Source organism: Dreissena polymorpha, chromosome 15 (genome assembly GCF_020536995.1).
Source record: "Dreissena polymorpha isolate Duluth1 chromosome 15, UMN_Dpol_1.0, whole genome shotgun sequence".
Lineage (NCBI taxonomy): Eukaryota > Metazoa > Mollusca > Bivalvia > Myida > Dreissenidae > Dreissena > Dreissena polymorpha.
The window spans coordinates 2458109-2471538 of NC_068369.1; the positions used below are offsets into that span (position 1 = coordinate 2458109).

The following is a 13430-nucleotide window of genomic DNA, read 5'->3' on the forward strand; positions in this document are numbered from 1 at the left end:
AAGGTAGTTTCTTCTAAATAAAAATCCAGTGAAGGCGAAAAGTGTTGTCCCTGATTAACCTGTGTAGACGGCACAGACTTATCTGGGATGAAACTTAACGCAAATGAATTAAGCCCAGTATACCCGGAACAAAGCTCCGGTAAATACCTGCTGAGAGTCGTTCGCGCCACTCAGTGCAGGCCTTGGCAAAGAACTCGTTATTGAGGGCAGTTGTACTGAGTCGCAGTGCGTGATCCCGGCCCAGTATCCGGTCACACTCCGGTAGCAGGTTGATCAACTTGTGCTGGTAGCTCTCCGGCAGCATGCCAAAGGTATGCTTGTTGAGGAGCCCCTGCAACAGTATTGCTATGGGATGAAAAATAATGGTACAGGTGAATGAGAAGTAGAAAATGTTGAAACAATATTTTGAATAGATCTTGCTTACACATTTCCAGTAGTTCTGTTTTATCATAAATAATACACTTGCAGAATATTTCAGAATATTTTAGCTAATGGAAAGCCTCAGTTTATTTTTAAGCTAAATGAGTATAATTTCTAGGAAGAGACATTTAATTGTTGCCTTTATGAGAGGCCCATGGAAATAATATTTCTTAGTATTTTAATGAAAGGTTCTTCATTTATCTTCCCAACAAAGGAAATAACTCAAGATTTCTCGATCACAAGAGGAATACCATATCCATTTAATAACAATAGAATTGTTCAAAATGCCTACTATTGTTGTAGGATCCAATTTACTTATTCGACGCATAGCCACACTTGTTTAGGCTCCTGACTTAAGGATTCTCACACTTAAGCAAGACAGGAAATTGGTGGTAAATCAGGGCCATAAAGTACCATTCCTTTACAAGTCCATTTAAGGAATTTGTATTTACTCGTTTTGACTGTCTTCTCAAGTCCTTGACCACTCTTTATACATGTATTTATAACAAGAGGGTCAAAGGCCCTAAGGCGCTCACCTGAGATCCAAAGGTACTAGACTCTTCTGAGGAAGTGTGAGTTTATTCATAAAGATTAGACCAAAGAGTGAAATCAAGATTTTTTTTTTTTTTATTTGACCTAGTGACCTAGTTTTGAGCTCACATAATTGAGACAATTGTTCTGACCATGCTTCATGCAGATTGTCCAATAAATGTGGCTCATATAGTGTCAAAAAGTTTACACTATAGCCAGCGATTACCATGTTTTACAACAAACCGGAAGAATTTTTGAACTCGACCAAGAATTCAATATAATAAGTGTTTTGACTAACTTTCATTTCGATTGCACTAAAAATATTACTTCTAGAGTGTTAACAAGGTTCCACTTATGCCATATAAGGAAAAATGCCCCGCCCCCTGGTGGCTATGTTTTTCAACGAACCATAACAATTTTTGAACTCAGATGGGCTACCGTTACAACCGATTTTCTGACCAAGTTTCATAACGATTTGACCATAAAATTAAGTTTCATAGTGTTAACAAGGTGTTACTAAAGCCATATAAGGAAAAATGCTCTGCCCCCAGGTGGCCAGGTTTTTCAATGGACCCAAACTATTTTCGAAAACAGCCTAGATAAAATTACAACAAGGGCTGTTTGTAAAACATGCATGCCCCCCATATGGGCTGTCCGTTGTAGTGGCAGCCATTGTGTGAATACAACTTTTGTCACTGTGACCTTGACCTTTGACCTAGTGACCTGAAAATCAATAGGGGTCATCTGCAAGTCACGATCAATGTACCCATGAAGTGTCATGATCCTAGGCAAAAGCGTTCTTGAGTTATCATCCGAAAATCATTTTACTATTTTGGGTCACCGTGACCTTGACCTTTGACCTTGTGACCTCAAACTCAATAGGGGTCATCTGCGAGTCATGATCAATCTACCTATGAAGTTGCATGATCCTAGGCATATGTGTTCTTGAGTTATCATCCGAAAATCATTTTACTATTACGGGTCACCGTGACCTTGACCTTTGACCTAGTGACCTAAAAATCAATGGGGGTCATCTGCCAGTCATGATCAATCTACCCATGAAGTTTCATGATCCTAGGCGTATGCGTTCTTGAGTTATCATCCGGAAACCATTTTACTATTTCGGGTCACCGTGACCTTGACCTAGTGACCTCAAAATCTATAGGGATCATCTGCGACTCATGATCAATCTACCCATGAAGTTTCATGATCCTAGGCGTATGCGTTCTTGAATTATCATCCGGAAACCATTTTACTATTTCGGGTCACCGTGACCTTGACCTTTGACCTAGTGACCTCAAAATCAATAGGGGTCATCTGCAAGTCATGATCAATGTGCCTATGAAGTTTCATGATCCTAGGCCCAAGCGTTCTTGAGTTATCGTCTGACAACCACCTGGTGGACGGACCGACCGACCAACCAACCTACCGACCGACCAACCGACCGACATGAGCAAAGCAATATACCCCCTCTTCTTCGAAGGGGGGCATAAAAATTGTTTTGATCAAGTTTCATAAAGATTGGACTCAAAATGAGACTTCAAGAGTGTTTACAAGGTTTTACTATATAACAAAAAATGCTCTGCCCCCTGGTGGCCATGTTTAAAAAAAAACGGAAACATTTTCTAAGTCATCCAAGATATCAATACCACAAATGCTCTGACTAAGTTTCATTAAGATTAGACAATAAATGGGACTTCCTGAGTGTTAAGAAGTTTTTACTATAGCCATATAAATATAACTGCCCAGGCCCCTAGCGACCATGTTTTTTTAACAAATGGATCCATTTTCAAACTTGTCCAAGATATTATTCGGAAACATGTTCTGACCAAGTTTCATAAAGATTGGACAATAAATGCAATAAATGTAGCTTTTAAGTGTTAACAAGGTAAATGTTGACAACGGATAAAGGTGATCACAAAAGCTCGACATGAGCACGTTGTGCTCAAGTGAGCATGTTGTGCTCAAGTGAGCTTATAAACCAATATGTAATTGCTGGACTTCATCTTCTTTTCCTCAAATTAGCAAAAGCATCAAACTAGCCACTTTAGCTGATGACATTTTCATAAAACTGTTTCATCATCCAGCCCAATAAAATATTTTTGAAAAGCCCTGATCATTTTGAAATGCGATATGAAAGAGTATACATGTAGGTGAATGAGCTACCTTGAGATTTGTGTTGACTAGGATGGAGTCAGGGGTCTCCAGGTCTATGCATCCCTCCATCGTCTGAGCTATCTGGGCCGCATGACTCAACTTCTTGTTGGTGCGCTTGCGAGGCTGAATGAACATCACTTTCTAGTTTGACACAGATATATAAGATGGGCATAGATTTGTTTTTTCATTTCATATCTATTAAAGAAGTTAAAATCTTTTGTAAGTTGTTGATCCTTAGGCAACTTTCCTGGAGAGGTTATATAAAAGAATATCAGTGACACTGATGGATGCTTGAAGATGACATGCTTTTTCAATGTATAAGTTAATTGTGTAAAAACAAATAACATGTATTATACAAAGGACAACAGCTCCCTGAAAACTCATAGGAGTGGACATGACAATATGCTTATGTCCACCTATTAGGAGAACTGCAAATTACAAGTAATCAAATCTAGATCATAATTGTCAATCAATTTGATACAAAAACAGTTCAATGTAATATTGTCATTAAATGCTATGTTTTTTTCAATGCAATTCAAATATATATCATTGATACCCGTTATGAAAATGTCCACGGTATGAGAATGAAGCATATCAAATTTCAAAAGTTTGGATCATGTAGTCGCAATGCATCAGCATTCCTTAAAATAAGGGATGTCAACGACTAACGTTTTAACTTTATGCCTGTAAAAAGCATCTAGCTTCGACTTTCTACTGAAAAAAAAAGATTTAAACCATTCAGTATTTCTTGGGATGTGATTATTGCTAAAAATTTGGAATTTAATTGGATATTGTCAAGAAGTTTTTTAAATGATTGTGTACGTCATTTGATTGGTATGCAATAGAACATTTATAACTTTAATACTACCTTAAAACTCATGTTCTTGCCATATACAGCCAACAGTTGAACTGTTTAAAATTGTAATATGCCCAGATTAATTATTTGACACAGCTTAAAGGCATGATGTAGGTTATCTTTAACAGTGAGCCCAGAAGAACTTGAGCATGCAAAAGTCAACTACCTTCATGCTAAAGCCTGGAATTCCAGCCAACATTTCGCGCAGTGTTTTCTTCTGGTTTGCTTCCCCATTTGTAAGTCCTGACAATCGCAAGGCTGCTGTCTCCTTGCAGCTTGAGGAACTGTTGCTTGAGCTGTCATGGTTGTTGTTGCTGACAGATTCCGGGACCTTTGTAGTCGTCACATACGACTCTGGACCTGTGGATTAATATTGTGAACTTGTTGTTAATACATAGATTGAATGAATTCCGAGAGAACAAGCTTTTTGTAAGCTTTCCTACAAAACAAAAAGATATATACCAGTATGCAAACCCCTCCCCTGCATGCAGCGAAATTGTCAATAGGTGCACTAATTTTAACATTGAATGAACCTGCCCCCTTAACGTTTGATTCCTGGATTTTCAAACTGATGTAGGTACACCTTCCCTTAAGAATAATCTGCAATACAATTTAATAATTTACATGACAGTTGAAATTTGCAATATTCTGTGTGGGAACAATTTTCTTGTTTCAAGCACCTTGTTACTTTGACCACAAACTGGTTGAATCAAACATTTGGAAACATTTTTCCTTTTTTTAAGAAAAACCAGCATATTTATTTGGATGATTGTAGGTCAAAGCAATATCTTTTAGTCCTGCAGAAACAAAGCAGTCTATGGAGAAAAAAGCATTCAATACACAAGGCCCCATAACCTTGACCTTCAGCCTGTGAAACTGAAAGATGAAACAAGTCTTCATTTCTTCAAAAGTAACCAACATACCAAACAAGATGATTGTGGGTCTAAGGATCTTCTACATATCATTTGGAGACAAATATCATGTGGCATGCATAAGCAAACTTTATCGTTGGTGATCTCAAAAACTATTGGTGAGTCCTAAGTTCTAAGTGTACCAATTTCACAAGAGTTCTCTAAAAATCCTACTAATTCTGATTTCATATTACAAGCTATTTTGAACATGACATTGACCTGTGATCTCAAAGTCAACACATTTTCCTTTTATCCTAAGTGTCAATCATACCAGTTTGCATGATTGTAGGTCAAATAGTTCTCTAAATATTGTGCTCACACAGAAGGCACACATTTCATGATGGATACCTATAATTATGACCTTGACTTTTGACCTCAACTTTATTCAGGTTTCTCCCAGCCCCTTCCACCCATAGCCAATTCACATGATATAAGGTCAAAGTGTGCCCTAGAGACTAGGAAGAAACAAAAGGTAACAATTGCATGATCTCTCATGCAAAATAATAAGATGACATTGAATAAAAACAATACAAAAAGCTTTCTATATTTCTATCTGATCTGGTTAAGAGACATAAAAAAACACTGTGCGAAATAGTTTCAAAATGTATCTACAAGTTAATGAGATGTCATTGTTATACATACATTATTTCTTAAGATATAGGTATTGCCTCAAGACTGTTCAGTTGAATATAAACTACCTGTGCCATCAGATTTTGGAGGAACTATGGGTTTAATAGTAATTTTAGGAATGAAGACATGTTTTCTCTTCTTCCTCTGGGCCTGGCGGGCGCTGCGTCGTGTAGGCAGATCAAGCTTTCCCTCAGCAGAGATCACAGGAACCAGCGCGGTGGGAACCGACACAGTTTCCCCCATTGGCACACTACCCCCGCCTGGTACACCATTGTTAGCTGAGACAGCTAAGTGGCTGAGCAGTTTGGCATAAATTACTGAAATGAAAAGGCTGGTTATCAGTCTGCATGAAAGTCTTTAAAAAATCTCTCGTAAAAACCTATACCAACAAAGTCTTAACTATGATTTGGGCGATGCCCAATAGCCCTTGGTAAGGACAATTTACGGGACGATTTTCGATTCATGGGTTATTTATCGTAAAAGGATGGATTTTTAGTGCTTCATTGAATATTCATTATCTATCAAGTGCAAGGGAATTATACAGAAAGGTATCCATTTTAAATTGATGTGCCTTCTTTAAGTCACAGAACACATAAATGGGTGTTAGGTGTACAGTTTAGTGCTGCAACAATATACCGGTATATCGGTATATATCGCAATACGCAATCCGCATATTGTATTGTGATACGATTTTCGTCATACCAGTACGAAAATTTTACAAACATGCATCTACATTTCGTTCAGAAAAGCCATCCAAAATAATGATATCAAGGTAAACAAAACAAAGCGGTATTTTGTAAAAATAAATTGTTACGTAAAAATGGCATTCTAAAAAGTCTATTATACAGAGTAGCGTTGTTACATGGGAGCATTCATTCTATGCTTTTAAACGAATTATCGTTGAATTAATTACGCACAACTAAATGTTTCGTTCGATTCTGAAATGAGCATTATTAAATTTGTAATCCGAATTTCGGAAACACGCTTCCGAAATGTAATGCTAACGCGACAATAAAAAAAGTGCTTTGTTCTTTTTCTCAATAAAAAGCGCGCGAAAATTATACAGACATGTAGAACGTCGCGTGCAAAGTGTGGGTGTATTTGTGTTGTATTAAACGGGAACATCACATCAGGCGATTTACGCATGTTTAGTGGGAAAAAAAAACGCCCGATTGGAAGTTATTTCATCACATCTTTAAATAGTAACAAATGCCAAAATGTATTTGATATTTAAGAAAATTGGTGAATGTTTGTGTTTTGTGTTATTCTTGAGCATTTTTTTAGTAAACATTTATCAGAATTTGCTTTAAAACTGGAATATACGGGATTATCAGGTAATTTGCGAGTTATAATTCTGGTACAAGTAAGCAATATATTGCGATATATTGCAATACGAGTTTTTGAACTGACAATATATCGCAATACGCTTTTTTGCGTATTGTTGCAGCACTAGTACAATTACCATCTTAATTTATTCTAAACAAGAAATGTGTTTGTCAGAAACACAAGGTCCCCTTCTGCGCCGCTTTGAAGCTATGTATTTGACCTTTGACCTTGAAGGATGACCTTGACCTTTCACCACTCAAAATGTGCAGCTCCATGAGATACACATGCATGCCATATAAAGTTGATAACTTCAATATTGCAAAAGTTATGGCAAAACGTTTAAAATTGAGCAATTAAACCAACAGTCAGGGCAAAAACAATATGTTCCCCACTATAGTGGAGGGGGACATAAAAATTCAGTAAACATAGGGCAGTTAGTATAAATATAGGGAAGAAAGAGTAAACAGTTTTTAAGTGGTGTGCATCCCCTCAATTAGATCTATCAACCTATGAAGACTCCTGTCTATACCTCTCTTACTTTTCAAAATATGTTCTAGAATAAATGTAACTAATATGTTTTTTGTGAATTGCATGTCCCCTTAATGTGATCTACCTACCCATAAAGTCTCCACTTAATACCTCAAATTTTTTTTTAGATAAACTCCCGATTTTTTTAGGTATTTAGCTACAAAGAGAAATAATTGAACAGCCCTAACCAACAAGTGCCTGACAAAGTTTGGCTGGTTATTACATTAAGCCACCATTTTATGCTAATAGACTTGTCAGAAAGACTCAGAAACTGGGAGTTACAAACAGTGTGTTACGTATATGCCTACCTTCAGGGGCATAACATATGAGAAATAGTTTTTGTTTTAAATGTTAATTTCAAAGGCTGGTAATTTCTTATATATAAGGAGAGTTTAGATACCGTTGTTTAAATCCCTGAAATTGGGAAAATTGGCATGGTGTATTCTTCAGATGGGGAATTATGGGTCTTTTAAATTGATTGGCTTGAATTACACAAATCAATTCAAATATTTATTTCCATCCAATTTTGCCTGAAATGTTCAGTTTCAGTGCTCATTTTATTAGTTCACTTGCAGATAATGCACTTTTAGACCGAATTTGACGAAAATGTCCTTCCTTTTGGGAATTTTTAAGAACACCATTGGGAATTTTGTAGTTTTTCATAAATTGGGAAAGTACCTTTATGGGTACTTTATAAAGAAGGGAAAAAATGCTGATAATTCTATATGTATAAAAAGTCATATAAAACAATGATTATTTGAATATTTAACAAGAGCACTGCATAGCGGGTGCCAACACTCTGCTGTGGGTGCAGTTTTGTTTTTGTGTAAATGAAATACCGTGGGTCACAGTGACCTTGACCTTTGACCTAGTGACCAAAAATGTGTGGCTATAGAACTCATCAAGGTGCATGTACATAGGAAATTTCAAAATTGTAGGTGAAAGCACTTTGATTTTACAGCCTACGTTCAAGTTTTTTATTATAGGTGACAGTGACCTTGACTTCTTGACCTAGTGACCCAAAAATGGGTGTGGCGTGTAGAACTGATAATGGTGCATGTACATATGAAGTTTTAAAGTTGTAGGTGGAAGCACTCTGATTTTAGAGCCTGTCATAACTATGTAAAAGTTTTATATTAAAGGTAACAGTGACCTTTACCTTTGACCTTGTAGTTGTAACCTAAAATGGATGTGGCGTGTAGAACTGTTCAAGAAGCATGTACATATAAAGTTTCAAAATTGCAGGTGAAAGCACTTTAATTTTAGAGCCTACGTTAAAGTTTAATATTAGAGGTTACAGTGACTTTCACGTTTGACCTGGTGACCCAACAAGAGCTGTCAGAGGACAGCGCGCTCGACTATTCGAGTGCTTGACAGTATAACGTAAGCCATCATGGAGGGGGGGGGGGGGGTATAATGTGGGTGTGTGATCATTTAATAGATGATCTTTCAAAAATAAAGGTTGGGGTTGGGGGGGGGGGGGCCGTTGAAGATGGTTTGGGTGGAGTGCATTGTGGTATGTAAGGTAAGTTTTGTTTTGTCAAACTTTAACATAGATTTATCAATAATGTGCATATTCTAAGTATAAAAGGGGCCATAATTCTGTCAAAATGCTTGATACAGCTGTCTGCTCTTGTTTATAGGTTGGGGTCATGTTGGTAAGTAAGTATGCAAAATATGAAAGCAATATGTCAAGGGACACAGGAAATACTGTGAAACCATTAATTTTCGACAGCACAAAATTTCGTCATTTTTATAAAAATGACGATTTCGTCAGCACTTAAATTCGCCGATTTCTGATTTTGAATTTTAAAAAAATGCGTCAGTCAATGACTCAATATCCGATTTGTGTGTAATACGTATTCGCGATCAATCGCAGTTGCGAAAATTCGTGGTACGAATGCGGGAACACACTTGAAAATCACTGCAGGAGGTGGGGCCTCTTTGTCACATGCCAATTAACTTAGTCTTTTGTTATATAGGGACAGTAATGGACCCTCTTAATGTATGCCATTCACACGTTCATTGTTATGATTAGCGGACAAGTGGGATCGAATAACCGTTAACGAGTGTTTGTAACAGCGAAGCCACTTACCAATTAGTCTTATTCTATTATTATAATTGCCATACTGAGAACAATCGTATGGGTATGTGTTCTAGTTGGTATGATTTTTATTAAAATGCTGTCAATACCGTTTTAAAACTGTTTGTGTTATACGAAAGAAGTTCCAGTTTGTTAAGTGTTGTTTTTTTTCTCAAATAAAAAGCTTTTTTTATTCTGATATCAACATTAAAATTATAAACTCTATGTGTGTGTTTGTTCATAAAAAGTAAACTACCGGTATATAAATCAATAATGTCGATAATTTAAAAATAAATAAATTGATACATATAAAATAGTAATAAGTGTGGTTAAACGCAAACAATCAAACAACAAACAGCAATTAAAATATTCTTTATTAATTTGTGATAAATACGCATGTTGATCACACATCGTCATCTTTTCATTTGGTTTATTGTCTTTTATCGGCATTCGCTGCGTGATGGCTAATATGCAACACCCCTGAAAAACACAATGCACCTAATGGGTAATAAAGTTATAAACAATTAGCGCTAATTCATTACCATTCTACATAAACGAAGTCAACGCATTCGATACAGCTGTACTGCACACGCGTTTTAAAGTAGTGTAACGTGTCAGTTAAGTACCTTGTGTAATCTACATCCCTTTGTGTCAAAACCAGATTAATCTTGATTACGAACCAGCAGTGAATGTGTGCATGGATTATGTTGGAATTTGATGCCTCATGTCTACGGTAAAGTTTTAAAATATTGTTCAACTTAGTGTTTGTTTTTGTTCAAACATAGAGCATGATTGTTCGTTAGGATCTTAAAATCGCCGATCGGTCGACTGACGAAATTTATGAAAATTAATGCCTGACGATTAATAATGGTTTCACAGTATTTGGGGTAGTACGCAAACTTTAACATAGATTTATCAATAATATGCATATTCTAAGTATAAAAGGGGCAATAATTATTACAAAATGCTTGATAGAGTTGTCTGCTCTTGTTTATAGGTTGGGTTCATGTTGGTAAACAAGTATGCAAAATATGAAAGCAATATGTCAAGGGACAATGAAAATAATTGGGGTAGTACGAAAACTTTAACATTTACACGCTAACGGCACGGCACGGAACGCCGACGCCGGGTTGAGTAGGATAGCTCCACTATATATATTTCATATATAATAGTCAAGCTAAAAATGGGTGTGGCGTGTAGAACTCATCAAGGTGCATGTACATATAAAGTTTCAAGAACTTGGATTTTAAAGCCTATGTTAAAGTTTTATATTAGAGGTCACAGTTACCTTGACCTTTTACCTAGTGACCCAAAAGTGGATTTGGCGTGTAGAACTCATCAAGGTGCAGCTACATATTAAGTTTCAAAGTTGTATGTGGAAGCACTTTGATTATAGTGCCAAGGTCAAGATTTAAGCAAGACGGGGACGGATGGCTATGAAATACCTCGGGTTTTCTCCGAAAACAGCCGAGCTAAAAAAATACCAAATATTGAAAATCAATATTCAGATATTCAGTGTTTATGCTAAGAAACAAATGTGCAAGTGCGAAATTGCAAAGTCATAGTTGGGATAAATGCTACATGTACAATCAAAAAAAATTAACAAGATCATATTAAGCATCTGGGAGGTGAGCTGGGGAGGGATAGTTCTTGAGTGATTTTATCTGTCAGCTTCCAAGTTTGTTTTTACAACATGTTAAATTTATTGTCTACCAGCAGATTGCATATCACTTACAGTTTAATATCTATATTTAAATTCATGTTTATCTTATCAGAATTTGGTTACACAAATATTAGGGAAATTAATTTGTTTCAATAAGAACACATGTATTTCGGCTCCTAAATAAATCATTAACATCTCAAATGTGTATGAGTCATGCTCTGTGAAAAGGGGGTTTAATGCTCGTGTGATAAGTTTCATCCCAGATTAGCATATGCAGACTGCACAGTCTAAACAGGGATGACACTTTCTGCTATTCTATTTTTCATTTAAAGAGTCTCTTCTTTGAAAAATATCTAGTTAAGGCAGATAGTGTACAAACTACTACTACGTTAATACAGCAATCATGATGACACTCTTTCGTGTCAAGAATCATTTGTTCAAGTGATAGAATGAAGGCATCAGGTAATTAAGTAACATAAAATAAATACGGATTTTTTTGTTTACCTGAAAAACCTTATACCATATTGAAATAAACTCTACTCCCCTTTTCAAAGATGCATATAAGATTAACAATGGTATGCGTGGCAAGCAGAAACAGCACTTTCTTTCGAACGCTTGAACATTTGAAAAATCGAATATTCAAATGTATTATTTTAAAGACAATTGAATATTCCAATATCACTTCAATATTATTTCAAATCTCTAGTTTACAGGCGCGACTAACTCTTAAATGGAGATATATTCACAAGAGTTGTGTTACCCAAACAGCCTGAGACAGGAATGAAGGCGGCAGTGTTCATTTAGGTTACCTTTCTGTTTGACTGGGGGAGGATTTTGGTCCCCTAAAAGGGCAGCAGTGTCCTCTTCTACTTCAATGATCTGACTCCCAACAGGCAACTCGCTCTGTTTTGAAAAAATTCTGTTTTAGTCCCTGACAATACTAATAACATATTATTACAAACAACATTATATAAAACTAGAAATGGCGCAGCAGAGGCCGACGCGTATCCCCACGCCGAATGTTTGACCCAGGGGCGCCCAAGGGTTGGTAATGGGGCCATGCATAGTTGAGATTGACCGTATTGTCATAAGAGAAATTCAGTATCAATTTGAAGTGAATCGGTGTAGAAATAAAGAAGTTATAGTAAAAGGCAATTTTGGGTGGGTGTGGTCTATGTGGGCGGGGCGCCCCAGGGTTGGTAATGAGGCCATGCATAGTTGAGATTGACCATATTGTCATAAGGGAAGTTCAGTATCAATTTGAAGTGAATCGGCGTAGAAATGAAGAAATTATAGTAAAATGCAATTTTGGGTGGGTGTGGTCTATGTGGGCTGGGCGCCCCAGGGTTGGTAATGGGGCCATGCATGGTTGAGATTGACCGTATTGTCATAAGAGAGGTTCAGTATCAATTTGAAGTGAATCGGTGTAGAAATGAAGAAATTATAGTAAAAGGCAATTTTGGGTGGGTGTGGTCTATGTGGGCGGGGCGCCCCAGGGTTGGTAATGGGGCCATGCGTAGTTGAGATTGACTGTATTGTCATAAGAGAGGTTCAGTTTCAATTTGAAGTAAATTCGTGTAGAAATGAAGAAGTTAATTTAAAATAACATAAAAACATGAGTGAAAATCTCTGACCTGGCCCCACCCCAACCCCCATAACTTTTGACCCAGGGGTCAGATCAAAATTCCAAATAGTGCAGGGTCGCACATATGCTCATAGCTACAATGTGTGTAAGTTTCAAGGTTCTAGTGCTAATAGTGTAGGAGGAGATAGTGGCCAGGACGGACAGAAGGAGATCAATACAATATCCCCACTTTTTCTCCGAAAAACGTGAGGATAACAAGAGTTCCGCGGTCGGAGACATATGCCCCTAAACAAGGCTTTGAACTTGTGACCTCAATTTCAATAGGTGTCATCTACTGTCCAAGGCCAATGCACATGTGAAGTATCCAGCCAATCGTTCAATTTAAGTTATTGATCGGAAACAATTTTCACACTTATTGTGACAGTGACTTTGACCTAGTGACCCAAATTTCAATATAGGTCATCTAATGTCCAAGGTCAATGCACATGGGAAGTATCAAGCCAATTGGTCGATTTATTGACGAGTCATTGATCAGAAACAATTTTCCCATTTATTGTGACAATCACCATGACCTTTGACCTAATGACCCCAATTTCAAAATCTGTCATCTACTGTCGAAGGCCAATGCACACGTGAAGTATCAAGCCAATATGTCAATTCGTTCATGAGTTATTGATCGGAAACGATTATCACACTTATTGTGACAGTGACCTTTGACCTAGTGACCCGAATTTCAATAG

The 13430-nt window shown here is 36.9% G+C and overlaps 1 protein-coding gene across 1 annotated transcript in view; it reads right to left on the reverse strand.

The window, feature by feature from the left end:
• LOC127860736 (polycomb protein Asx-like) overlaps positions 1–13430 on the reverse strand; it is a 37899-nt gene that overhangs the window by 9815 nt on the left and 14654 nt on the right. Inside the window, exons 4-8 of the mRNA XM_052399009.1 lie at positions 11915–12008; positions 5574–5822; positions 4131–4324; positions 3118–3231; positions 148–331 (exon numbers count right to left, since the gene is read on the reverse strand). Coding sequence (XP_052254969.1) covers positions 148–331; positions 3118–3231; positions 4131–4324; positions 5574–5822; positions 11915–12008 — 835 coding nt within the window. The remainder of the gene's footprint in view (positions 1–147; positions 332–3117; positions 3232–4130; positions 4325–5573; positions 5823–11914; positions 12009–13430) is intronic.